Below are 26,695 nucleotides of genomic sequence, written 5' to 3'. Positions count from 1 at the left end.
GGCCTCCCACATGGCTATCAGGAGCCCAAGTCCTTTGATGAGCATGCGCTGCCTCATAGGGTGCATTAGCAGGGAGCTGGATCCAGAGTACAGCATGGTCAAGAGAGGAGCTGGCCCTCTGAATGGCATGCTTCATCCCCTGCTCTCAGTCTGTGAAGGCTTCGCCCTGCAGTGCAGCCTCATCTCCAAAGGCTGTGTCCTCTTGGGGAGAGGGAAATCAGAGTGCAGGAAAGAGAGTACTGTCTCTCCTGCACACACAGGTGGTGCAGTATAGGTATCTCCTGTGCACGGAAGGGAGAGGAACATGGAGTGACAAGGAAGTTCTGCAATATCCCCTGTGTGAGACTGACAACCACCCGACCCATGATCTATAACACACATGAGACTGAAGGCCACCTGACCCTCATCTACAACATATGTGAGACTGACGGCCACCTGACCCATGATCGACATCATGTGTGACCACCTGACCTTCATCTACAACACACAGGAGGCTGATGGCAACCTGACCCTCATCTATAACATGCATGAGACTGACGACCACCTGACCCTCATCTTCTACAACACACAAGACTGACAAACACCTGACCCGTGATCTATAACACAAGTGAGACTGACGACCTTCTGATCCATATCTACATGTGTGAAATTGATGACCACCTGACCCTTATCTTCTACAACACACATGAGACTGACGACCACCTGACCCATGATCTACAACGCATGTGACCACCTGACCCATGATCTAAAACATGTGTTAGACTGACGTCCACCTGATCTTCATCTCCTACAATACACATGAGACTGACAACCACCTGACCCATGATCTATAACATGCGTGAGACTGATATCCACCTTACCTTCATCTTCTACAATACACATGAGACTGACAGCTAACTGACCCATGATCTACAACACATGTGAGACTGATGACAACCTGACCCTAGTCTTCTACGACATGCATGAGACTGATGACCACCTAACCCATGATCTACATATAACACATGTGAGACTGACAACCACTGATATGCAAGAATTATGCACACCAGCCTCACCTCTCCCATCCTGAAATACACATCACCAAACCTCTATACCAAGCCAATTAAACCAACAGTTACACTGCATGCCTGCCCCCTCCTTACTTTTGCCTGGTGATGGTTTCTTGTGGCTTCCTGACTGAAATACAGCATCAGAAGTTTTCCTAGTCTCTAGGAAGATGTGAACAACTTTATGTTTTATTACAGATTCAGGTTTAACTAACTAGATCATACAAAGTTCCTTCTTTCTCTCACTATCAGCATATTGCTTGTCACAACTGGTGAATCACTTTGACACGTGACTGTTAGTTAGGGTTGTGGTTCACATTAAGGTTCATACTTTCTGTTCCATGGGTCCATGAGTCGTGGAAAAGGCATCCCGTCCAGTGGCCTGCCACTTCTTGTTGTCCATGGTTGGTCTCCTGCCCTGAATCCTCCGTGTTCTGTTTGTCCATCCCTCTCTATCCCCTGACCTTAGCAACCCCAGGTCTGTTTACTGTCTCTTGGCCCCAAATAAATGATACTCAGTCATTTACAAAGAACGTCCCAGGTCTAACCTCCAGATGGAAAGCTGGCATTTCTTCCCATTGTGTACTGTTTTCCAGTGAAAATCGGTGTTATAAATGCATGTTGTTCACTATTTCTTTGGGAGAAAAGTGTTGAGATCCACCCCCAGAATTGCAAACCTTAGTAGACTAGACACAAAACTTGATGGTAGCTATGAGGCACCCATTTCTCTACAATGGTTGTTTGTCCCACAGAAAATACAACATAGTAGAACCCTGGTTTTGCATTTCTACAAAAACTCACGAGTCATTTTTCCCATGTGTGGATTTAGAAAAATACTTATTTTCCAGTTGCTAGTCTTAGAAGGGGCTATTTGGATTTTCTAAATCTGTTTCTTTATGCAAGTATTTCCTTTGAAGTCTTTTGCTTGTTTTTGTTTTATTATTCAAGAGGCATAGAGAGAGAGAACACTGATCTGCTGGTTCACCCCTCAGACGCCTAAAACCTATCCCTGACTGAAGTCATGAGCCAAGGACTCAATCTGGGTCTATACTACATGGGTGGCAGGGATCTAAATGCCTGGACCATCACGGCTGTCCCTCTGGACTGCATTACCAGGAAGCTGGAGTCAGAAACCAGAGCCAGGTATTGAGCATCCACATCCAAAATGGGACACGGGCGTCCTAATCGCTGTCTTAGCTGCTAAGCCAAATGCCCTTCCCCTGTTGAGGTTTAACAGTGCTTCATATGTCAGAATCCCCAAGTATTCCATCGGTTCCACAAACGGGCCTTTAAATCCTGTAGCCAAAGTCACCGGTTCTTAAGAGGACATTGAAGATGGGCTGAGTATGAAACAGTAGCCAGGCATTTAGGGACAGTGGTAGCCACGAATTGCAGTCAGAGCTGGGATGACAGAAGAATTGGAACCAGTGGAAACAAAGGAAGAACAAAGCCAAGTCGTGTGTGCAGGGCTCTGGCACTGCTTGAGTGTGGAAGCCAAGATGGAAGCACGGCTGAGCCCGCTTTGACACATCTGGTGTGGTAGCCACCGCAGCACCAGTGGCGCTGTACTAGAATGAGCCCTGGAGCAGGTGCCGTTCTAGAATTCTTTCTTTGCGACACCACAGGCCCCTCGGTGTCTTGCCACAACCCTCTTGAAGGCCCCTGCCACGTCCCTGTTGCGCAGACTATAGATGAGCGGGTTTAACAGGGGGGTGAGGATGGTGTAGAAGGCGGAGAAGACCTTGTCCTGTGCTGGGGTGTGGTAAGATGGTGGCAGCATGTACGTGTACAGGGCGGCCCCGTAGAAGAGCGTCACCACCACCAGGTGTGAAGTGCAGGTGCCCAAGGCCTTCCTCTGGCCCTCTACGGAGCTGAGCCGGCGCACAGTGAGCAGGATCCGGGCATAGGACGCTACCACCACGGAGAAGGGAAGCAGCAGCATCGCGACGCAGCACACATACATCACCATCTCATAGGCGGCTTTGTCCCCGCAGGCCAGCCTCAGCATGGTGGGCGCCTCACAGAAGAAGTGGTTGATCTTGTGCGAGGCACAGAAGGGGAGCCTCATGGTGAGGGGCGTGAGGAGGAAGCTGTCCAGAGCCCCACCAGACCATGAGCTGGCCAGGATGAGCCAGCAGACCCGGCGGCTCATGAGGACAGGGTATCTTAGCGGGTTGCAGATGGCCACGTAACGGTCATAGGCCATGAGCCCCAGGAGGAAGAACTCGGCCCCCACGAAGCCCATGTACAAGAAGTACTGGGCCGTACAGGACACGAAGGAGATGGTGCCCCGGCCCAGCAGGTGGTCCACCAGCATCTTGGGCACGATGGTGCAGATGTACATCATGTCAATGACAGACAGGTGGCTGAGCAGGAAATACATGGGGGTGTGGAGCTGGGGGTCCACGTGGATCAGGAAGACCATGACCCCATTGGCCAGCATGGCCGAGAAGAAGATGGCACAGATGATGCTGAACAGGAGCCCAGCGGCACTGCTGTGAGGGAAGAGGCCTGCCAGGGTGAAGTCACCAGAGAGGGTTCTGTTGCTCTCATCCATGGCACTGAGGCTGAACTGGGGGCAGAAGAAGAGAAGTGTGGGGTTAAGGAGAACTGCGAAAGGCACAGGGGGCATTTAAGGGTTAGTGTGGGCGTTGTTGCAGTGAAGTACTCCGGTGGCTGGTGTCGGGCACTTTACATGACGTGAGTGTGCATCTAGTTTCCTGCCCATTTCTTCTTGTTGAAGAGGAGTTTGGCAGGTTTCCCTGGTGTGGTGGTGAGAGGATATTTGACAACTGATGCTCCGAGTAAGCTGCTTCAATGACTGTGGACCACCTGAGCCTAGGAAGGGATTCTTCACCTGGAGTGGACTCCATGTATTTCAATAATTTTATTTATGTTCTTATTTTTAAATTTTACTGTTTATTTTTATTTATTTCAAAGAGAGAAGAGGAGAAAGTGTTTGTGTGTGTGTGTGAGAGAGAGAGAGAGAGAGAGAGAGGAAAGTTCATTCACTGGTTCACTCCTCAAATGCCTGAAGCAACTGGGGCTGTGCCAGGGAAATCTAGGAGCCCAGAGCTCAAATCATGTCTCCCATGTAGGCGACAGGGACCCAAGTGTTTGGACTATCACCTGCTTCCTATGAGGGTGTGCATTAGCAGCAAACTGCATCAGACATGGAGCTGGAACTTGAACCCGTACACTCTGGCATAGGATGTGGGCATCTCAAGCAGTGCCTTAAACACAGTGCCAACTGCCCACCGCACTTATTGAAAATGTGGATACAGCAACGCCATGATTGATGCAATAAATTCAAATAACCAAACAATTTAATAAGATGCTTGATTGAATGGGGAATTTTGGTGACAATTTTAGAACATCATTCCCAACTGGAAGTATCATTACATTGTAGACACAGCTGCAAACTACAGGGAACTGAAGTGAATGTGATAGCTGTGTCACCCGTTGATCATCAACCATCCTTGGGATTCCTTCACTCTGTTGCCGATTTCTCATTGGTTCATATACATTTACTCATGGAGAGTCCAGTGCCATGTTCTCAGGCCTGGGAGACTGTAATAAGTAAAGGAACAAAGCAAAATATTTCCATGTGATTTAGGAGGAACCCAATAACCAAGCAACTAAGACATACAAGGGCTGGCCCGTGTCGCAGCAAGTTAGACTGCTGCTGCTCGTGATGCCAGCACCCTGGATTGGAGTGCTAGTTCGAGTCCTGGCTGCTCTGCTTCCCATAAAACTCCCTGCTAATGGGCTTGAGAACAATGGATGATGATTCAAGTACTTGAGTCCTTGCCATCTGCATGAGAGACCTAGATGGAATTCTGGGCACGTGGCCTCAGACTAGAGGAGCTCTGGCCAATGCAGCCATTTGGGGAGTGAACCTATGGATGAAAATCTCTCTCTCTCATTCCCTCTGCCTCTCCCTCTGTCTTCTCTCTCGGTTGCTCTGCCTTTCAGATAAATACTTCTTTAAAAAGAAGACACACAAATAGCCAACAGATATATGAAAAATTTTCCACATGGCTAGTTGTCAGGCAGATGCAAATCAAAACCACAGTGAGCTCTCTCACTCCATTGAGAATGTCTGCTATCAGAAAGACAAAAGATAAGACTGGCAACAACCTGGAGAAAGGAGACTGCTTGTCCACTGTTTACGGGAATGTAAATTAGCCCACCATATGCAGAGCAGTGTGGCGATTCCTGAAGAAAACATTAAAAGCAGAAGCTCCAAATGTTGCAGCAATCCCATCACCATACAAACCCAAAGGAAAAGAAAACCCAGCACCAGGGAGACCCCAGAATGCCCATGTTTGTTGTGGCACTATCATGATAGTCGAGACACAGAATCAATCTCTGTGTCCCACAGTGGAAAGAGGGATACAGAAATTTCGGAGGCATACACAATGGATTACTATTAATCTATAAAAAGAACAGAACTTGGCACTCGCTGCAATGCAGATGAACCTGGGAGACACTATGGTTAGTGAAGTAAGTCAGACACAGAAAGACAAACACTGCACGATTTCACCAGTTTGTGGAACCTGAAACAATTGATCATAAGGAACAGAGTGCACAGTGATGACTGGAAGCTGGGGGTGGTGGAGGCGGGGGATGGAGACAGTACAGGACGCACATGAATAGGAGGAGTGACTGCTAAGGCATCAACACCCTTTCTAGTGGTGCAACCAAAGGGAACATCTGATGTAAAGCACACAAGACAGGGACCCAAGGAGGGAGACAACTGCTGTGCCAGTTGTCTTCCGAGTTATTAAAATGATAGGATCTCAGAATGTTCTTCCCCTTCACACAAATATTCTTCAATACTGAGAATGCTCAGAATGAGGTAAAAGACATGAAAGATGATCTTCTGGGAAAATGCATTTCAGGAACAGGACCATCCTTGTTCAATGTTAACCTCAGAGTAAGACACCAGTAATCATTAGCACTGCAGGGATGCCCAGAACCTGCAAATAACTTAGTTATCAGCACACTTCACAGGGAGGCATGTCTTAAACATCTCACTCATACCTTGAAGCTGCAGAAAAATCTTAACTTCTCACCAACACTGAAACTGAGAATCTTGTGCAATGGGGAAAGATGGGCACTAAATCACTCCTCAGTTGGGAAAGACCTATGACCTCCCCACCTTTGACCTTCATAGGTGCAAGGTGTCCAGGCATGGACTACTCAGGAAAGGGTTGGCTGCACCTCTCTGGGCAGCTTCTGGGCTGGGGCAGGGTCTTCTATGCCCTGTCTCACCCTCCGAGGAAGGAGAGTAAGGTTTGCAGGTAGACCAGCAAGGGCAGTGCCTAGAGGAGCATTTTCCCCACAGTGAGTGATGGGAAACATGAAAGCTTGCTAGAAAGCTAACCTTTTTCTGTTTGTTTTCCCTAACCTTTCAACAAAAATGCAGACACGACTACAAAGCCCAGCTGCCCATTAGGGAAGTGTGATGAGGGAGAACAAGGGGATGGTGGATTAGTCTGTCCCCATCCATCTCACGTGTGGTCCACAGCAGTGACCTGGCGACTAGAAGGGGCCAACAAGGCTGGGAGGAGCAAAAGTGCCGCAGAGCAGGGGACCTTCAGGACACTCAGGTAGAGCACTGCTTTGCCTATGGCACTGAAACAGCACTGGGGGGAAGAGTGACAGGAGCGACAGCAAGAATTGGCTGATGGTGTGAAACCATACCTTGCTGGGGGACAGAGCTTAAGTAGCCCTCCAGGAGCACAGAGAGATGGATGTTCAATGTTAAGAAGAAAATAATAGGCCGGCGCTGTGGCTCAATAGGCTAATCCTCTGCCTGCAGCGCCAGCACACCAGGTTCTAGTCCTGGTCGGGGCGTCGGATTCTGTCCCGGTTGCCCCTCTTCCAGGCCAGCTCTCTGCTGTGGCCCGGGAGGGCAGTGGAGGATGGCCCAAGTGCTTGGGCCCTGCACCCCATGGGAGACCAGGATAAGCACCTGGCTCCTGCCTTTGGATCAGTGCGGTGCACCGGCCGCAGCGCGCCGGCCGCGGAGGCCATTGGAGGGTGAACCAACGGCAAAGGAAGACCTTTCTCTCTCTCTTTCTCTCTCTCACTGTCCACTCTGCCTGTCAAAAAAAAAAAAAAAAAAAGAAAGAAAATAATATACATGGAGTAATGAGCATACAAAAGCAAAATAAAGTATTCAATGTTCCTAAAAAGAATAATTCCACAAATTTAAGAAAAAAATATAAGTAAAAACTGAAGAAAGGAAAAATTTTATTAAAGGGACAAGAAGACCGTGGAAAGATGTCTCACTGAATACAAGGATGCACTCATGCATATTCCAGCAAGTTATTTGAAGTAAAAGCATCTAGCAGCTCGCACACAGAGGAAAGGAAAGGAAAACAGGGCCACCTTCAGCAGATTGGAGTTCACACTAGCCTCAGATGATAACATCCACGAAGAGTGAAGAAATCTTCAAACCCAAGCCAATTTGGGAGTTAGAACCAGCATTTTCTTGGGTTTGGTTTCCATTTCCAAATGTGTGATCGCAGGCAATTTGTTTTGCATCAGTTTCCCCATTTTCTCTGTAATAGTATGAAAGACACAGGTATCTAGGGCAACTTTGTTAGTCCACGGAAGTTTTTTTGACTAGTGTTGAAAACTGCTCAGTGCTCAGTAAAAGTTACCGATGATACTCAGATCCACTAGAGGAGCCAATAATGTGTCAATCAAGCAGGAAGACGTTCTGAGATACATTTAGGTCTGACATACACTAAAATACACTCCACTGTTTTTGTAGATGAAACAAAACTGAGACTAATATGGACGAAACCATGCAATATTACTAATAGTAAACATTGAATTCAGTTTTAATATCCATGTTTAACAATCATGTGATTACAAAATTGCATAGAATTCCAAGCAATTCACAGGAACAGATCTACCTACCTGCCTATCTCTCTCAAAGCAAATGCCGATTTTCTGCATAACACAGATCACGTTCCGTGGAATTGGGGAATTAGGAAACACCAGTAAGTGAATTCCGTGTGTGCCTTGCCCCAGGAGCTGAAGACATTGTCACAATGTCCCCTCTGTTTGGAGCACCTAGGGAAGGGACTGGCAATGAATGCGCTTGTGTACAGTTGTCACAAGTCTAACATGCAAATGAGCCAGAAAAGATAGATATGTACAGATGGCTCCAACAAAGACAACTACAAGGGTGAGGACAATTCTGAAAAGCACTAGCAGAATTGTTATTAATAATATGTGTATATTCTAAAATACCAGAAAACATGGAAGAAAAAATTTATAATGTAACAGCAAAGAAAAAATTTTTTTTAAATTTTTTGACAGGCAGAGTGGACAGTCAGAGAGAGAGACAGAGAGAAAGGTGTTCCTTTTGCCGTTGGTTCACCCTCCAATGGCCGCCACGGTTGGCGAGCTGCGGCCGGCTCACCGCACTGATCCGATGGCAGGAGCCAGGTGCTTATCCTGGTCTCCCATGGGGTGCAGGGCCCAAGGACTTGGGCCATCCTCCACTGCACTCCCGGGCCACAGCAGAGAGCTGGCCTGGAAGAGGGGCAACCGGGACAGAATCCGACGCCCCGACCAGGACTAGACCCTGGTGTGCCAGCGCCGGAAGGCGGAGGATTAGCCTAGTGAGCCGCGGCGCCAGCCCAGCAAAGATTTTTAAAACTATTTAATTAGATTAGAAAAAATGTTAATTAGAGTTACAAAATTCTGCAGGACAAACACCCCCTTTTAAAAGCACGGATTTACTCTTTAAAGAAAGAAAGTGCAAAAACAAAAAGAATTAAAAGACACAAATTACGATCCATACCTATTATATACATGTACTGAAATGTCACAATATACCCCATAAATGTGCATAATTACTAAGTGTCAATTAACATTTTGAAAATATTTTTAAAAGATGTAAAAAGAGAGTGATTTGAGCGTGTGCAGAATACTATTTAAGGAAATAGTGTAAATGGAGCAAAGACATCATTTTATAATGTAGATTTTAAGAGAAAATGCATTATATCTTTAATCTATTCTGTTCATCCGTATCACTGAGCCAGGTAAGAAGTACAAAACAAGAGTAGACTTACACGTAACTCGGAGTAGAAGGAAAACACTGCTTAAGCAAAGGAAGCTCAAAGCTGCACCACAGCAGGCATATATGTAGGGAGCCAAAGGCTACCCAGAAAAAGTGTTATTATTGCACTTTGCAATGTAACTGCTACAGAAGAAAGATGTGATAGAATAAAAGATCCAACCTAATAAGTTATGAAAACATCCACCTAATAAATTCAAATAAGAGGTGTACACACGTGGATTCTAATGTAGGGAGACTGGTATCCAGGAGCTGGCCTCTGTGTGGAGGCTGAAGGATCGGGAGTGCCCCGTGCACCTCGCCTCACCTGGCATACACGCAGAACTGTTTATTTCCTGCCTTTTCACATGAGGTGGGTTAGACTCTGGTGGTTACCAGAGACCGGTGTCCGTGATGCCCCTAGCTTCTGACCACCGCGAGTCCCACACGGCCCTCTCCCACCATCACCTCCAGCTTGCACCCAGGCTGCTCTGCCTGGGTTTGTCTGCTGTGTGTTTCTGTCTTCTCAAGTTACAGAGAGTTGGGGGTGAGCAGTCCTCTGAACAGTCAGTGTGTACAAGGACACTTCATTCAGTTCACGACAAAATGAAATTAAAACATGTTTATCTGGGCACAAAAAATGGCTGAGACACATGCATAGATTCTTACAATGCACATTTTATGTGAACATTTTGAGGGTCCCATGTATGTGGGATTTCAAAAAACTTTGCACCAAAATAAGCTTAAGTTTTAATTTCATTTTTCACAGAATTTGCAGCACCTTCCTAGAGGAGGTGGTCCACACAGCTGTTGAGCGCCCCTAAAACTGAATGACTTTGACTCTCAGTCTTTTTCCATTGCAAATGTGTGCGATTATTGCTTTGATATCCTCAAGGTGTCACCCTGTCCCCCAGGCTAATTCTGAAGACCACGGGGGTGGGAGGGAGTCTAGTGTCTGAAAAGAAGGAAAGTGAACGGCAGGGGCCAGAAGTGCAGAGGAACATGCAGGCCGTCCAATGCCCTGCAGCCTCACACCCAGCGCAGCCTGGCTGACCTTGCCTGGCCAGCCCACGGCCACAGCCACGGGAGCAAGTTCCTGTCTTCCACGCGCTGCCTCCTGATGTGTCCAGAGCAGGTCATAGGAAACAGTGGGTGAAATCAGTTCACTGAACATTGGTGGCCTCGTGCAAGGCTGGAAATAGGATTTATCATTTGGTCATCTCTGATCTGGACACCAGGGCCAGGAAGTGATGACCCTTGTCAATGAGTGGAAGTTTTGTACACAACAGCCAGAAATACTGCCAACTTCATCAAGTGTTTCCATGACTCTTGCTGCTCCACTCCACTAACTTGCCAACATTTCACTCTTACCTGACACGCATCCTGAAATGTGCTAAATGAGTACTCCGGCAACTGACGCTTCAGTTCTGTCCAGGTTTAGCTCATTCTGTGGTCACAGCTGGTTTGTGCTTCATCCGTTTCCAACCTTGTCTTCTCAGGCCAGTGTCCTCGCTACTCACATCTCCATGGCCGTCCTGCTTTCCAACTGATTTTCTCCTCTGCCCCAAGTCCCTGCACTTCTAGCTCACGTTAGGTTTGTGGGAACTGAACATGCACAAAACGTGAATTTTCTGAAAGCATTACCCTTCCTTGCCCGTTTTCCTCTCACCCAAACCGGCACACAAGAGAACAAGCACTTCCCTTACCCTGAGACTGGAGATGGCTGCTGATGACAGCGGACCCCTCACGGTGTACAGTGTCTCTCCAGGAGGAGCAATGCTGGTCAGAGCCAAAGTTGTTTACAGAAATCTTCACCCGAGGGCAGATCTTAGGAACTGGAGAGAAAAGCCAACCTCCTCGTCTTCCTGTTTCATGTCTCCATTTTAGTCTCTTTTTTTCCTTGAAAAAAAGGACATTCACGAGGAAAGGCACAAAACTTAAAAAGAGAGTGTTACAAGTGTTCCAAGATGACCACTGAAGTGGAGGCCTGGAATTCACACTGCAATACCACACACTCGGGGCACACAGCTCCAAAGGACAGCAGAGGACAGCGGAGTTTAAAGCCCTGGCAAATGACAGAAGAGGCCCCTCCCTGGGCCCTGGCAGGCAGTGAAGCTGTCCCCAGTCTGCTGAGACAGCCTTGCTCCCCACCTCTGTGTGGCAAGCACCGAACAGGCTCCAACCAGGGCTGTGCAATCTCCTCTCCAGGTCTGGTTTTAATTAACGATTTGAGAACAACTGTTTAATGGATGTTCCATGGCCACACTCCTTATGTCCCTCTTGCCCCAAGGGGGCAAATTAGTAAAATCAGGAACACAGCCAAAGGAAGGGAAGAGCTGTTCTTCGTGTGGTCTTTAATTCCTCACTGCAGCAACAAGTGTGAGCTCAAATCCCATCTGTCTCCTTGCCTTCTGTTTTTAAGATTCATTTATTTATTTCTAAGTCAGAGTGATAGAGAGGGAGAGGCAGAGGCAAAGAGAGAGAGAGCGAGCGAGTGAGAGAGAGAGAGATTGAGAGAGAGGTCTCCACCTGCTGGTTTACTCCTCAAATGGCCACAACAGCTGGAGCAGGGCTGATCTGAAGCCAGGAGCTTCTTCCGGGTCTCCCACATGGGTGCAGGGTCCAGGCATGTGGGCCGTCTTCTACTGCCTTCCCAGATGCATCAGTACGGAGCTGGATGGGAAGTGGAGCAGCGGGTAATCGAACCGGCACCCAGATGCAATGCCAGCACTGCATGCAGAGGCTTTATCTGCTATACCACAGCACCAGCCTCCCCTCCTTCCTCTTTGGCACAACTTTCCAATAAACAGTCATTAACTAAATGGCACTGAGTAAATGTAATCACCAATTTAGTAAATATATTGAATAATCTGCTAAGAAACTATATTTAGGCATGTATCGGCTGCACAGATTGATTGATAACTGCAGAGATCCAGTTTATGGAAACCGTTAAATAATTGCTATCAAACCTTTCTGAACACATGATCAGAGATCAACATGTTGAAAAGTACCCGGGTTGAGGATTCTTATTAAGTGAGGAACTTATCACTTCCATTTGGGAAAATAAGCTTCTGCTTTATTTCTTTTCTTTTTTTTAGATAGCGGGAACAGTATTTAATTTCCTTGCCATGGTTGTAGAAATGTCTTTAATGGTTCTGACTAAAGTAAGAAAGAACCAACTACTAGAAAATGAACATAGAGGTACAAAAATAGCAAAATATTTAAGTCATTGTATATGACAAAAAAAAAGTACAGGTTATCTTTTAAGTTCTTGAGGGCATGTGATCATTCTTTTTTATTTATTTATTTATTTATTTATTATAAACATTTTCATTTAGTAAATATAATTTTCCAAAGTACAGTTTATAGATTACAATGGTTTTTTCCCCCGCATAACTTCCCTCCCACCTGCACCCCTTCCATCTCCTGCTCTCTCTCCCATTCCATTCACATCAAGATTCATTTTCAATTATCTTTATATACAGAAGATCGATTTAATATATATTAAGTAAAGATTTCATCAGTTTGCACCACACAGAACATAAAGTGTAAAATACTGTTTGAGTACTAGTTATAGCATTAATTCACCTTGGACAACGCATTAAGGACAGAGATCCCACATGAGGAGTAAGTACACAGTGACTCCCGTTATTGACTTGACAATTTGACACTCTTGTTTATGGTGTCAAAAATCTCCCTAGGCTCTAGTCATGAGTTTCCAAGGCTATAGAAGCCTCTTGAGTTTGCTGACTTCGATCTTATTTAGACAAGGTCATAGTCAAAGTGGAAGATCTCTCTTCAATTCAGAGAAAGGTACCTCCTCCTTTGATGGCCCATTCTTTCTATTGGGATCTCACTCGCAGAGATCTTTCATTTAGGGTTTTTTTTTTTTTTTTGCCAGAGTGTCTTGGCTTTCCATGCCTAAAATATTCAAATACTCTTGTTTATGGCGTCAGTAATCTCCCTAGGCTCTAGCCATGAGTTGCTGAGGCTATGGAAGCCTTTAGGGTTCGCCGACTTCGATCCTATTCCGACAGGGCCATAGTCAAAGTGGAAGTTCTCTCCTCCCTTCAGAGAAAGGTACCTCCTACCTGGATGGCCCCGTTCTTTCCACTGGGATCTAACTCGCTGAGATCTTTCATTTAGGTCTTTTTTTTTTTTTTTTCCAGAGTGTCTCGGCTTTCCATGCCTAAAATACTTTCATAGGCTCTTCAGTCAGATCCAAATGCCTGATTCTGAGGCCAGAGTGTTGTTTAGGACATCTGCCATTCTATGAGTCTGCTGTGTCTCCCACTTTCCATATTGGATCGTTCTCTCCCTTTTTGATTCTATCAGTTAGTATTAGCAGACACTAGTCTTGTTTGTGTGATCCCTTTGACTCTTAGACCTATCAGTGTGATCAATTGTGAATTAAAATTGATCACTTGGACTAGTGAGATGGCATTGGTACATGCCACCTTGATGGGATTGTATTGGAATCCCCTGGCACATTTCTAACTCCACCATTTGAAGAAAGTCTGATTGAGCATGTCCCAAATTGCGCATCTCCTCCCTCTCTTATTCCCACTCTTATATTTAACAGGGATCACTTTTCAATACATTTTAGAGAAATTGAGAGGTATAGAAAATCCTTATGCGATGACTCTACCTCAAAGAAGTAAAAATTAATATAGTCAATCAGAAAGCTTCACTGTGCTCAATTTCTCTCCAGGAAAATCAGACTCACAGGTCTGAAATGAACTTTTCTGGTGACTTTCTAAATTTAGAGTAAGTGAAAGTAATTAAAACTATCAAAACCACGACACTGCACCAAGGAGCTGGAGTTACATGCTGGTGCACAGTCTTACCTTTAATACCTTGTAATATAAGATGGGTATGCCCAACCTCCGTGTCAGTGAAAAATAAACTTACAAAATAATAAATAATAATAAACTTACAAAAATAAAATAAAATTGTGCTTAAGTTTATGTAAGTAAAATATAAAGATCAGAAAAATAACTCATAACATGTACGGTAGCTGTACTCTTAGAGAAACATTTAAAGTGATTTTAAAAGTTTTATGTGGTATAGGAAAATCATTTAGCTAACCAGAATTGTAGAATTTTCTTAATCTTATGATCAAGAATTTTATGACTTAGATGTTTTTTGAAAGAGTAAAAAAAAATGACAAGTGGTATAAAAGTAATGAAGCAATGAAAAAGCAAAATCAAATTATAAAATATATTGAAATGAATTCCATGCACAATGGTATTGAAATGGACAAACAATAAAAATATAGAAAAAGTTTAAAGAATATGACGTAGTTAAGATTTTGGAAGCATTAATCTTTATTAGAAATACAGAAACAAAGTGGAACATTATGTATATTACATATGTGATGAAATACTTAAATGTACACAAACAAAAGCATCCAAACTCAAGGCAATTTGTTTGAATGTGATTCAAGTTGACCCACCATCAAGTTATCTGTTTTCTGGTTCAAGGAAATTTGCAGGGTCTTGTGTCTACTCCTTAAGCCTCAGCCCTTCTGAAATGCGCCACACGCCTGTGTGAGACAGCGGAGAAAAATCAGTAGGACCAGGACCACTGAGTCTTTTGTGCTGGTGATGCAGTCTGTGCGCTGTGGAAGACGCAGACTCTGATTTTGGAGAAGAGCAAAGTCTGAGGCTTCCAAAACACACCCTGCTCGAACCCAGGTCTCCTTGTCCTGGTCCTGAACTCCTCTTATTCTGTGCAGTTTTTGAATAATTATGGGTTATATTTATAAGCTCCTACAGATTTAATTATTGCTTAATTGTAAGGTAATTTAATCCATTTAATTTTATATCTTAATATTTGAATATCAATTTCACATGTTATTAGACAAGATCAGATAATGTGACCTGGAAATTATTGCTGCATTTGACCATTAGGGTCTCCTCCAAGACATTTACATTGACATTTCCTAAATATTTGTTGAGCCAGAAACATCCAACCTGGAATGAGTCTAAGAATTATCTTAAAGTGTACAACCATTCATTAAATCATGCAGTTCTGAAAATTTCTTACACATCTTGTGGAGAATAAAAATAAAGGAAAAAAGAAGACACAAAGCTATTTCTCAGGCTAATTTCCCAAGTCTCAATATGATGATATTGCAGTAGAAAGACTATCTTGTAAATCCAGCAAGGAACTGCATTTTGGATAACTTAATTCCTCCAAGGGAAATTTGGGTAGTTGTATAACATGTCTTTATAACATTCCTGAATAAAACTTTCCTAGTTTTGTTTTCCTTACAGTTCGCTTTATCTGTTGGTTTGGAAGACGGTAGACAACAGGATTCAGCTGCCACCAACCAGCACGATGGAGAGCAGAAGTAAGAGCCCACTGCTGAAGCTGTCAGAGCAGGGGAGCCAGAGCAAACATCAACAAAGGCACTCAGAAAGGTTCACACCCGCAATGGGCTAGGTATGACCTACAGTACACCCCCTCTCCTCCATTATGTCCAGCCTTGGAGTTCTGTTGTTCCAGTTGAGAATCAATTTGTTAATTTTTCTAAAGTCCCTAGGGTGGAATAAATTTCCAATAGCATTTCAGCTTTTATTTTAAATTCTATGTATTTATTTGAAAGTCAGAGTTAGAGAGAGATGGGAGAGACAGAGAGAGAGGAAAATCTTCCATCTGCTGGTTCACGCCCCTGATGGCTGCAATGGACAGGCTGGACCAGGCGGAAGCCAGGAGTCAAGAGCTTTTCCTGGGTCTACCACATGGGTGCAGGGATCCAAAGACTTGGGCCATCTTCCACTGACTCCCCATGTGCATTATCAGAGAGCTGGATAGGAAGTGGAGCAGCCAGGACTCAAACCAGTGTCCACAGGGGATACTGCCATTGCAGGTGGTGGCTTTACCTGCTAAACCACAGTGACAGCCCCAAGCATTCTTTTCTTATTGAAATGCCTAAGCACCTTTGTGAAAATCTATTGGCTATAATTATAGGGTGTTTTTCCTCAGGAGTCTCAATTCTGTTCTGCTTATCTACTTGTCTATCCATTTACGAATAGCCCATTGAATGGATTGTGAAGATTATTACTGCATCTTAAAATTGAGATTTATGAGTTCTTGACTTTGTTATTTTTCCCACTGTCCTCTGGAGGGTGCTAGATCCCACTGTGTTCCTCAATTTCTTTTTTCATATGTATATGTATATATAATTTTTTATTTTGATTTTTAATTACTTTTAGCAGATTCTGTGTGATTTGGAGTTACAATTCTAAGAAGTCAGTTTCTGAGGAAAGTAAGATTTCCAGCTTCTAATTAGCTACGATAATGTCTCTAATTAGCTGCGATAATGTCTCAGATTTTTGCCATTTTAACTGTTAGAGTTTACACATCTACTTTTCTTTATAATAGAAAGTGTTTTGAAAACGAATTGTGAGTAGATTCATTAATTGCAAACTTATTATTTTTAGCTCTTATTTTATTTAGCTCCTATGAAAAGTAAATATGTCACCTGTCATATTTGTGGTGCACTTGAGAATTACATTAGGATTGTGCTCATTCTTCCTTCCATCTGCACAGCTGTTGTCAGAGGGGTACGCAGCCTCTCCTCTGGATGGGTGCTCAGACTTCTTTAGGAGAATATGGCTGTGTGTAATTCACGCTGCAGGCCCTATGTCTTCAGAGTGCATTCAGGGAAGTGATTGGTGAGTAAATTTGTGCACTGGACAGTGAACTATTTTGTTCTCCTTGACAATATATGAAAGTAATTCTGGCATCTGCTAGTTAATACAGAGTTTCATCAGCTGGCCTCTAATATACATCTACCGGATAGAATTTTCATTTAATTTTTTATTCAATTAGAAGATTTTTCTACCCACATTTAATAAAACACCACGTTTTTAAGCCCAGGGATGACTACTTTTTCCTTTCTACTCTTAATAAATCTATTACCCTTTCTTCAACCTGACTACTCCATGTTCAGCTTAAGTTGCAAGGTTTGTTTTTTATGATTTCTTCCATGTGGGCTCATTTTTCCTATTGCCAATTCCTCCTCCTCTTCCAGCTTCTTAACATCGCAGAACTTGGTGTTTTCTTCCTTCACAGCCAGGCTTACTTTTTTTGGGGATGGCTTTCTTTCTTTTTTAAAAAATTTATTTTATTGTTATTTTTTTTTCCAGGCTTACTTTTGCTTAGCTCATAAGCTGGCTCTTTCTTACCACAACTAGGCCACATACCCTCAATTTAAGTCTCTTTTTCTGGGCATCACTTTTGAAGTCCAGCTTCATTACACAACAGCCCAATTTGAGGTTTCTAATAAACATGCCTGCCTACTAAGATGGGGGTCCTTGTCCCATTACCCCACAAACGTCCCCTTGGTGGGCTCTGCAGCCTCTCACCTCCTAGATCCTTGCTCCATTCCCATCTATTGACAAAAATGCAGTCAGTGCCCCCTGTTCACACCCAGGCAGGACTCACCCTCTGCTCACAGTGCTCCAGACACCCCCTTGTTCCTCACAGCCCTCACAACAGTCTACACAGGCAGGACACGGCTAACCTGCTGTGTTCGTGGTGTTTTGCCTTTGATCTACTCTCTGCTTCAGGCCCCACCTTTTCTGTGCCTGCCTTTCTGTCCTCAAGCAGAGCAGATGTCACACCCTCCCTTCCATCTGAATGTCCTCCCTCCAGGATATCCTCCCCACACATGTCTGTGCAGGGGCCACATCCCCACCTCCGACTTTCTGCTGAAACATCGCTTGCTCTGGAGGCCCCACTGTAAAAGTACAGCCCCCTAAGAGCCCCCGTAGCATTGTACCTTGTGGGTGTTATGTTTATTCTTTAACTTCCCTGAAGTCCATAGAACTCAGTTTACTTCTGCCTTCCCTGGTGGGAGATCAGCTCCCCATCCTGTTCAGTGAAGTGTCCTGAGACCTTGAATAACCGTGGCACATACCAGTGAATGTCGTGGCATAAAACTGATCATTGAGGACCACATAGAAATTTTCCAAACTTTGAAAATTACTTACACATGTTTTCTATTTGCTGTTAAGCAGGAAGAAATCAAAAATGTAAAATTGGAGAGAAAGATGGAGTTGGATGAAAATCAGAGATAATACTGAGCTGGAGGAAATTGAGGCAACTGGAATACAAGCAGGGAGAACTCTAGAAGAAGGTAGGCTATTAAGAATATCACCCAAGGAAATTAACAGGTGCTATACCAATAATTTCAATTGGCTACCCTAGACTTCTACCCCTTCAGCAGGTGATGGAATCAAATGACAGGATCTTTAAGTATTTCTTCACAGCAACCTTCACGTCCTTATTCCTTAGGTTGTAGATGATGGGATTAAGCGTTTGGAGGACTACTGTATAGAACACAGACACCAACGGGTCAAAAGTCGAGGATGCATCTCCTGCTGGCTTCAGGTAGGCCGTCGCAGCACCACCAAGGAAAAGAGTCACCATGGCAAGGGGAGGGACAGAGGTGGAGAAGGCCCTGGACTGACCCTCGGTGGAGGGGATCCTCAGCACGGTAGAGAAGATGTGAGTGTAGGAGAGAGCAATGGAGAGAAAGCAGACAAAACCCAGTGAGGACGTGATGGTGACTGCCCCAACCTCAGCCCAGTAGTCATGTGAACAAGAGAGTCTGAGCAGCTGAGGGATCTCATAGAAGAACTGGTGAACCACGCCAGACGCTACAAGGGGCATGGAGAAGGTGGTGGCTGTGTGCAGGATTCCAGAGAGTCCGCTGCTGAGCCAGGAATAGGCGGCCATCTTGATGCAGGTGCTCCTTTTCATGATGACCTCATAGTGCAGAGGAAGGCAGATGGCCACGTAGCAGTCATAGGACATCATGGTGAGCAAGGCCATCTCTGCACTGGCCAAGGCCATCACGAGGAAGACCTGAAACTTGCATCCCCAGAAGGAGATAGAGGTGCCGCTTGTCAGGCTGTCTCTGATGGCCTTGGGAAGGGTGACCAGGATATAGCAGAGGCCCAAGAGGACAAGTGCTTGAGGAAGAAGTACAGGGGCTGGTGGAGGTGCTGGTCCCAAGAGGACACTGTAATAATAAGGAGGCTGCCAACAAGAGCCACCAGAAGAGTTAGTAAGAACGTCACACCACAAGCAATTTGCTGCCACCAGACCACAGACACTCTCATGAACTGGAATGCTGCCACAGACGTGTGGTTGGACAGACTTTCTCTAGGATGGACAGGAAGGTGGTGTTACAAAAAGATCCTTGGGGAATGAAAGCGTCTATAGTGCAGCCTTTTCTTTATCTGCCCTTAATATTGTGGAGGAGGATGCTTATATTTCTGACATCTTCACTCACTTCTAAGGTACATTAAAGAAAAATCATGACAATAGGAAAGATAATCACCAAGCTATAAATTGAATTTCTTTTAGCTGCTTATCTAACTCTATTCATAAAATCTCCTGCAGCTACTGTATTTTGTTATTTTCCATGTTTTCCCTTGACTGCACACCATCCTCTCCATGCTCTTCCAAAAGAAAAAAATGTTGTAAATCTGTGTCCATCTAGACAAAGGGAAGAAAAAACAAGGGATTTGCCTAAGCCTATACAGCCACCAAAAAGGTGGCCACTTGAGGGTTGATCCCACATTCCTGAAAATTCAAAACAGGTGGATTTTCCCTATTTCACTAGAAGCTATCTAATTAAAAACTGACATCAAACAGCAATAGCAAACTAAAAAGAGTGAACATCAATGTAATTATCAAACGGAAAGAAATGTGTGGAAGGAAGGTTGTAGAGATATCAAATGGGGATAATTGTGCTAGGTCTCATTAGATATGCCTCAGCAAAGCACAGAGCCTGGTGCCCTGATGACCACACCGGGCTCCACCCTCCTACCCCCAGTATTCTGAAAACCCCGACTCACAGGTGTTGAGTAGCACATGTGTTGGTCATCAGAGTGTAACTTTTTAGCATCAGACAAGTCTTTGATGTCCTGTGAACTTCTCCAGTTCTCCAGAGCTTTTTGTTTTCTTCTAGTGATTATTTCCAGTATTATCTTCCCCAGTATTTCAGAGAAAAACATGAGAATGAAGGAAACGTTGTGAAAGAAAAGTCAACACAATACTTATAGGTGGAGTTCAACAGAGAAAAGATCGTGTAGCTTAGTCGGCTCCTCAATCAGCAATGTCCTAAGCACAGGGAAGCAGGCTTTCACTTGGACCTCCCTCTCTTCTAATATTAGCATGCAAAATTGATTAGGGAATTTAAAGAAGAAAATTCCAAATAAAAGTAGCCTTCTTGGCACCCAGGTGAGGGCCCAGTGGGACACAGACTGATTAGCCCCAGTAGACTATGTAAAGAATGAGAAATGTCACCAACAGGAGCACGTTCATTAGTCTTGGCCTTGGTCACTGTAGCCAGAACGCTGGAATGGCTTCATGCTTGACCCTCATGAAAGCACGGTTGCCATTATTAGGCAGATCTCTTTCCACTTACCAGGAAGTAAATCTTCAAGCAACCACGGTGCTCCCTGCTAGTACTTTCCAAGTGGTTCTTGTGCTTGACTGCAGAGGCCTCTTTGCTTTGTTCTCCATTCAGTCCACATTATCACACAAGAAAAAAAATTTAAATCACATGAAAATGTAAAAAAGTGTGTATAATAAAACAAAGCAATCTCCTAAAATCACGAAACAAAGAATGTCACAGAAGGTCTAGAACTGAGAACACACATAGATTTTAGCTCAAGAACAATTTACAGGTACATTTACCTAGAAAAATAAGCCAATGGAATCAAACCCTGATATTTTATTTATTTATTTATTTATTTATTTGACAGAGTTAGACAGTGAGAGAGAGAGAGTGAGAGAGAGGGAGTGACAGACAGAAAGGTCTTCCTTTTGTTGGTTCACCCCCCAAATGGCCGCTTCGGCTGGCACTGCGCCGATCTGAAGCCAGGAGCCAGGTGCTTCCTCCTGGTCTCCCATGCGGGTGCAGGCTCCCAATCACTTGGGCCATCCTCCACTGCCTTCCCAGACCACAGCAGAGAGCTGGACTGGAAAAGGAGCAGCCGGGACTAGAACCCGGCACCCATATGGGATGCCGATGCCACAGGCAGAGGATTAGCCAATTGAGCCATGGCGCCAGCCACAAACCCTGATATATTCTGTGAAAAATAGATCCACCTAAACCAGAGTGATTGAGTAAGTCAAAGATAAAAGTAGAGGTAAATAATTTCTTGAGAATATGGTTCAGTAGCAGATGTAGCCAGAATTACATTGTCAATGTGCTTTCTGACATTATTTATGTCTTTACCTGTGCCTGCAGATCAGACTACCCACCTACCTACCTGTCATCTATGTGCCTGTCCACTATGTTCACGTGTGTGTGCACATGCATGCGTATGTTTATCTACCAGGTGCTCCCAACGAATCTATTAATACCAAGCTCTAATGGTAGAATGCCCTGACGGTCATGCTTATTGTTTCCAGTGAAACCAACACAAACACTTTGTGATTAAGTCATCTCTGGTTTACTTGCTGTATTTGTCTTAAAAGAATAATTGCTATCTATAGGACACTTCAGGGAATTAGCACTGTTGTCTAGGGTAGAGCTCACTGCAAACTGTGAATCATGCAATCCTTATCAAAGGCTGTTGTTAAGTTGAAGTGTGCAGCGTGGAGCCTTTCTGGGCAAGGTGGCCTCCCTGGAGGTTGGGCCTTGTGTACTTTAAGGCTGGAGAAATCCCCTCCAATGGTTTACTACCCTAATGTCCACAGCAGCTGGGGCTGGGTTAAGCCAAAGCCAGGAGCCAAGAACTCATTCTAAATTTCACATGTGGGTGGTGGGGAGCCAAGCACTTGAGCTATCACTGCTGCCTCCTACCACACACATTACCAGGAACTTGGAGTTGAAAGTGGAATTGGGAATTGATTACAGGTACTTCGATATGGGATGTCGCCATCCCATGTGACACTGTAACCACTGTTGCAAACACTCTCACTTGCTGTTTATCTCTTAGTTGGTTACCATAGCTCCTGTGATTGTATTTCATCGGCAGATAGTTGTTCAGATTGATATTTCTGCAGAAGGATGGCTGCTGGAGAACCTATTCTGCAACTTTGCCCGATCCTCCCTCCTCTCCCTTTCATTTGTGGTTTGTCTACCTGGTTCTTCTTTCCCTTTCCTTTCTGGGTCGAGCTAAGTGTTTGTCAATTTTGCTTACTTTTTCAAAAGACTAACTTTTAGTTTTGTTAGTCTTTCCTGTAGTTTTTCTAGTCTCCATTTTATTTCTGCTCTGATCTTTGTTATTTCTCTGTTCTCATAAGTTTCAGTTTGTTCTTCTTCTATTTCTTTATTTTGTGTATTTATTTCTTTTTTAAAAACAGATTATTTATTTTGAAAGTCAAAGTTACACACACACAGAGAGAGAGAGAGAGAGGGAGAGAGAGGTCTTCCAACTGCTGGTTCATTCCCCAATTGGCCACAATGGCCAGTGCTGTGCTGATCCGAAGCCAGGAGCCAGGAGTTTCTTTCAGGTCTCCCACATGGGTGCAGGGGCTCAAGGACTTGGGCCATCTTCTACTGCTTTCCCAGGCCATAGCAGAGAGCTGGATTGGAAGTGGAGCAGCTGGGTCTCGAACCGGCACCCATATGGGATTATTTATGTCTTTATCTGTGCACTTGTGTCTTTATCTAATGCATTTCAGGCCAGTCATTAACCCACTGTGACATAGCGCCAGCCCACTATGTGTATTTATTTCAAAGGCAGAATAACACCCACACACATATAGAGACACACAGAGAGAAAGAGAGACAGAGACAGAAAGAGTCAGAGAGACAGAAAGAGACAGGGAGACAGAACTAGACAAAGAGAGAGATCTTCCATCAGTTGCTTTGCTCCCCAGATGGACTGGGCCAGCCTGAAGCCAAGAGCCAGAAACTCCATCTGGGTTTCCCATGTGGGTAGCAGGAGCTCAAGTACTTGAGCTGCCATCTGCTTCCCGGGGCTTGCATTAGCAGGAAGCTGGACTCAAAGCCAGGCATGCAGGTGTCCCATGTGGCGGCTTAACCTGCTCTGCCACCCTGCTCCTCTTTTGTTCTGTTTTGTTGAGGTATGGGTCTAGCTCACTTATTTGTGACATTTACTCATTTTTAAGGCAGAAGGTTATTACAACAGATGTTCCTCTCGGAACTGTCTTTGCCGAACATACAGTTGTTGCTATGTAGTGTTTCCATTTTTATTTGTTTCATCATATTTTTAATTTCCTCTTAATTTTTTCTTTGAGCTGTTGGTTTGTCAAGAGAATAGTGTTTAATTTCCACCTATTTCTGGGTTTTCTAATATTCCTCCTGACATTGATTTCTACTTTCATCTTATTGTGATCAGAAAAGAGACTCAGGGCTGGCATTGTGATACAGCAGGTTAAACTGCTGCCTGCAACACCAGGATCCCACACAAGTGCCAGTTGGAGTCCCGGATGCTCCATTTCTGGTCTAGCTCCCTGCTAATGTGCTTAGGAAAGCAGCTGAAGATGGGCCCTGACATCCATGTGGGAGACCTAGATGGAGCTCCTGGCTCCTGGCTGCATCATGATTCAGTCTTTGCTGTTGTGGCCATTTGGGGAGTGAACCAGCAGATGGAAGATCTCTCTCTCTCTCCTTCTCTCCCCATCTCTCTATCTGTCACGCTCTCTCTCTCTCTTTCTGTAACTCTGCTGCCTTTCAAATAAATAAATAAATAAATATTTAAAAAAGAAATGATACTCAACACAATTTCAATATTTTAAAATTTGTTAAGACTTGCTTTGTGGCCTAACATATGCTCTATCATGGATTATGTCCCAAATGCACTTGAGAAAAATTCCTATTCAGTTGCTATGATGGAAGGCTCTGCAAGTATCTATGGGGTCCAATTGGTGAAGCACAAAGCTTCCTTAGGGATTTTCTGTCTAGATCATCTGTCTTGTTGTTAAAAGTGGAGTATTGACATCTCCTACTGTGACTGTATTGCAGTCTATCTCTGCTATCAAGTCCATTTGTAATGAGTTTGGTGCCCTAATGTTGGGTGTAACCATATACATTTATAACTGTTATATGCTTATTATGAATTGACCCACTTATCATTTATAATGACCATTGTCTCTTTTGAAAGTTTTGCCTTAAAGTCAATCTGAAATAAATATAATTACCTCTGGTCTCTTGGTTTTCATTTGCATGGAGTAACTTTTTCTTCCCGTCACATTCTGTCTATATATCTCCTTTAATGTGAACTGAGCATCTTGTAGGCATCATATAATTTCATCTTTTAAAAAATACAGTCAGGTGCCGGTGCCGTGGCTTAACAGGCTAATCCTCCTCCTTGAGGCGCAGGCACACCGGGTTCTAGTCCCGGTTAGGGCGCCGGATTCTATCCCGGTTGCCCCTCTTCCAGGCCAGCTCTCTGCTGTGGTCTGGGAAGGCAGTGGAGGATGGCCCAAGTGCTTGGGCCCTGCACCCGAATGGGAGACCAGGAGAAGCACCTGGCTCCTGGCTTTGGATCAGCGCAATGCACCGGCTGCAGCGGCCATTGGAGGGTGAACCAACGGCAAAAGGAAGACCTTTCTCTCTGTCTCTCTCTCTCACTATCCACTCTGCTTGCCAAAAAAAAAAAAAAAAAAAAAAAATACAGTCAGGCCTTCCATGTGTTTTGAATGGGGAATTTACTCCATTTGCATTTAAAGTGATGCTTGATAAATAAGGATTTACCCTTATGATCTTATTACTTTTTTTTTTTGATTGTATATGTTTTTGTTCCTTTCTTCTCCTTTTTACTCCTCTGTGATCTGATGGTTTATTCTACATATTTCTATCTACTAAGGGTTTTCACTCTGGTTACCATGAGGCTCACATAAAACATATTAATATTAGGCTATGGAACGCAGATATCAACTTAACTTTGATCACTTGCTCAAACTCTACATTTCCTCCCCAACAATTTGTTTTTGAACTCATGTTTTACATTTTTTACTAACAAATTATTTTAGCTATTATTATTTTAATAGCTTTGAATTTTATCCTTCATATGAGAGACATATTGAGTTTGGCTATATATTTACTTCTCAGTTCATTAACCTTAGTGATTGCTGAAAATCTACATAGATGGGTAAATATTGGGTGCTGGGATATGTTGGTCCAATCTTTCCATTTTTAAGCATAAAGTATATGGAAAAAAGCAAAGCATACAGATAATCAACCAACCTGATGTCCAGACTTGCGCTTCACCAGCACCTTCCTGAGGGCTCTGGCCACCTCCTTGTTGCGTAGGCTATAGATGAGGGGATTCAGCATGGGAGTGAGGATGGTGTAGAAGGTCGACACCACCTTGTCCAGTGTGAGGGAACGGTGGGAAGTGGGCCGCATGTATATGAAGATGGCCGCTCCGTAGTACATTGCCACCACCGTGAGGTGGGAGGAGCAGGTGGCAAACGCTTTGCGGCGCCCCTCCCCAGAGCCCATGTGAATGACAGCCCGAATAACCCGCACATAGGAAATAATGATGACTGCTACAGGCAAGAGAAGCATAATCACACAGCAGATGAACATTATCCTTTCAAAGGTCGAGGTACTAGTGCAAGAGACAGCGAGGATGGAAGGCACGTCGCAGAAAAAGTGGGGTATTTCCCGGGCACCACAGTACTGAAAGGACAGTGCAACTGCAAGGACAATTATACCATCAGAGGAGCCAAGGAGCCAGGAAGCAGCTGCCAGGAGCCCACAGATTTTCTGGCTCATGAGAATCTGGTATCTCAGTGGGTGGCAAATGGCCACATAGCGGTCATAGGCCATGGCAGCCAGCAGGAAGCATTCTGCTCCGAGTAGGGAGACATAGAAGAAGATCTGGGTTCCACAACCAGCCAGCGAGATGGTCCTCCTGCCAGACAGGTAGTTGAGAGCCATCTTGGGCACGGTGGTGCAGCTGAGCATGAGGTCCATGAGGGAGAGCTGGCTGAGGAGGACGTACATGGGCGTGTGCAGCCGGGGGTCCAGCTGGATGAGAAGCACCATGGCAGAGTTCCCCATGCAGGCCACCGAGAAGATGGCTAGGACGAGGGTGAAGAGGAAGGTGTGGGCGGGGCTGTGGTCGAAGATTCCCAGCAGGATGAAGTCAGAGTTGAAAGTCTGATTATTGTAGGACATGAGGAACATGTTCTCTGTGGAGACAGAACACGCAAGGAATGGCCAAGCTTGTGTCCTAGAAATACGAAGAACTGGAGTGTGAGATCTACAGAACTCCCTCTGCCTGGAAAAGTTATCTATGTGGGGTATAGTTTTTTCATCGGTGAACTAGGAGTCAGGCATCTTACTTTTTAGGCTGAAATGCTTTTCAGATGTAGGATGCTTGCACGGCTTACAGACCCAGGATGTTTCTCAAGAGGAGGACAGTTTCCTTTGGGCAAGAAGTCAAGTGTGTAGTGTGTTTTCCTTCCACAGTTAAACTGAGAGCCAGAGGACTGACAAACTCTGGGGCGCCAATGACATATTCTGTTCTCTTTCTCCACTGAAATAAGCAAAGCACTCTGTGACGCCAATAACAGTCCTGTCTTCCAAAAGCCAGGACTAGAGGACATGGGGCAG

General features: G+C 44.5%; 3 protein-coding genes across 3 annotated transcripts; all 3 read right to left on the bottom strand.

Moving 5' to 3' along the window:
* Positions 1-2,643: 2,643 nt before the first annotated feature.
* LOC133758879 (olfactory receptor 2T6-like) lies at positions 2,644-3,609 on the bottom strand. Its single transcript, XM_062190013.1, has one exon. The coding sequence runs from the start codon at positions 3,601-3,603 to the stop codon at positions 2,644-2,646; it is 960 nt and encodes a 319-aa protein (XP_062045997.1). The 5' UTR covers positions 3,604-3,609.
* Positions 3,610-18,360: 14,751 nt separating this feature from the next.
* LOC133758878 (olfactory receptor 14A16-like) lies at positions 18,361-18,996 on the bottom strand. Its single transcript, XM_062190011.1, has one exon. The coding sequence runs from the start codon at positions 18,994-18,996 to the stop codon at positions 18,361-18,363; it is 636 nt and encodes a 211-aa protein (XP_062045995.1).
* A 6,313-nt stretch (positions 18,997-25,309) lies between these two features.
* LOC133758877 (olfactory receptor 2M3-like) lies at positions 25,310-26,266 on the bottom strand. Its single transcript, XM_062190010.1, has one exon. It carries the CDS (start codon positions 26,264-26,266, stop codon positions 25,310-25,312), a length of 957 nt encoding a protein of 318 aa, XP_062045994.1.
* Between the last annotated feature and the right edge of the window lie 429 nt (positions 26,267-26,695).

Source organism: Lepus europaeus, chromosome 4 (assembly GCF_033115175.1).
Source record: "Lepus europaeus isolate LE1 chromosome 4, mLepTim1.pri, whole genome shotgun sequence".
Lineage (NCBI taxonomy): Eukaryota > Metazoa > Chordata > Mammalia > Lagomorpha > Leporidae > Lepus > Lepus europaeus.
This window is presented reverse-complemented; position numbering and strand designations above follow the sequence as displayed.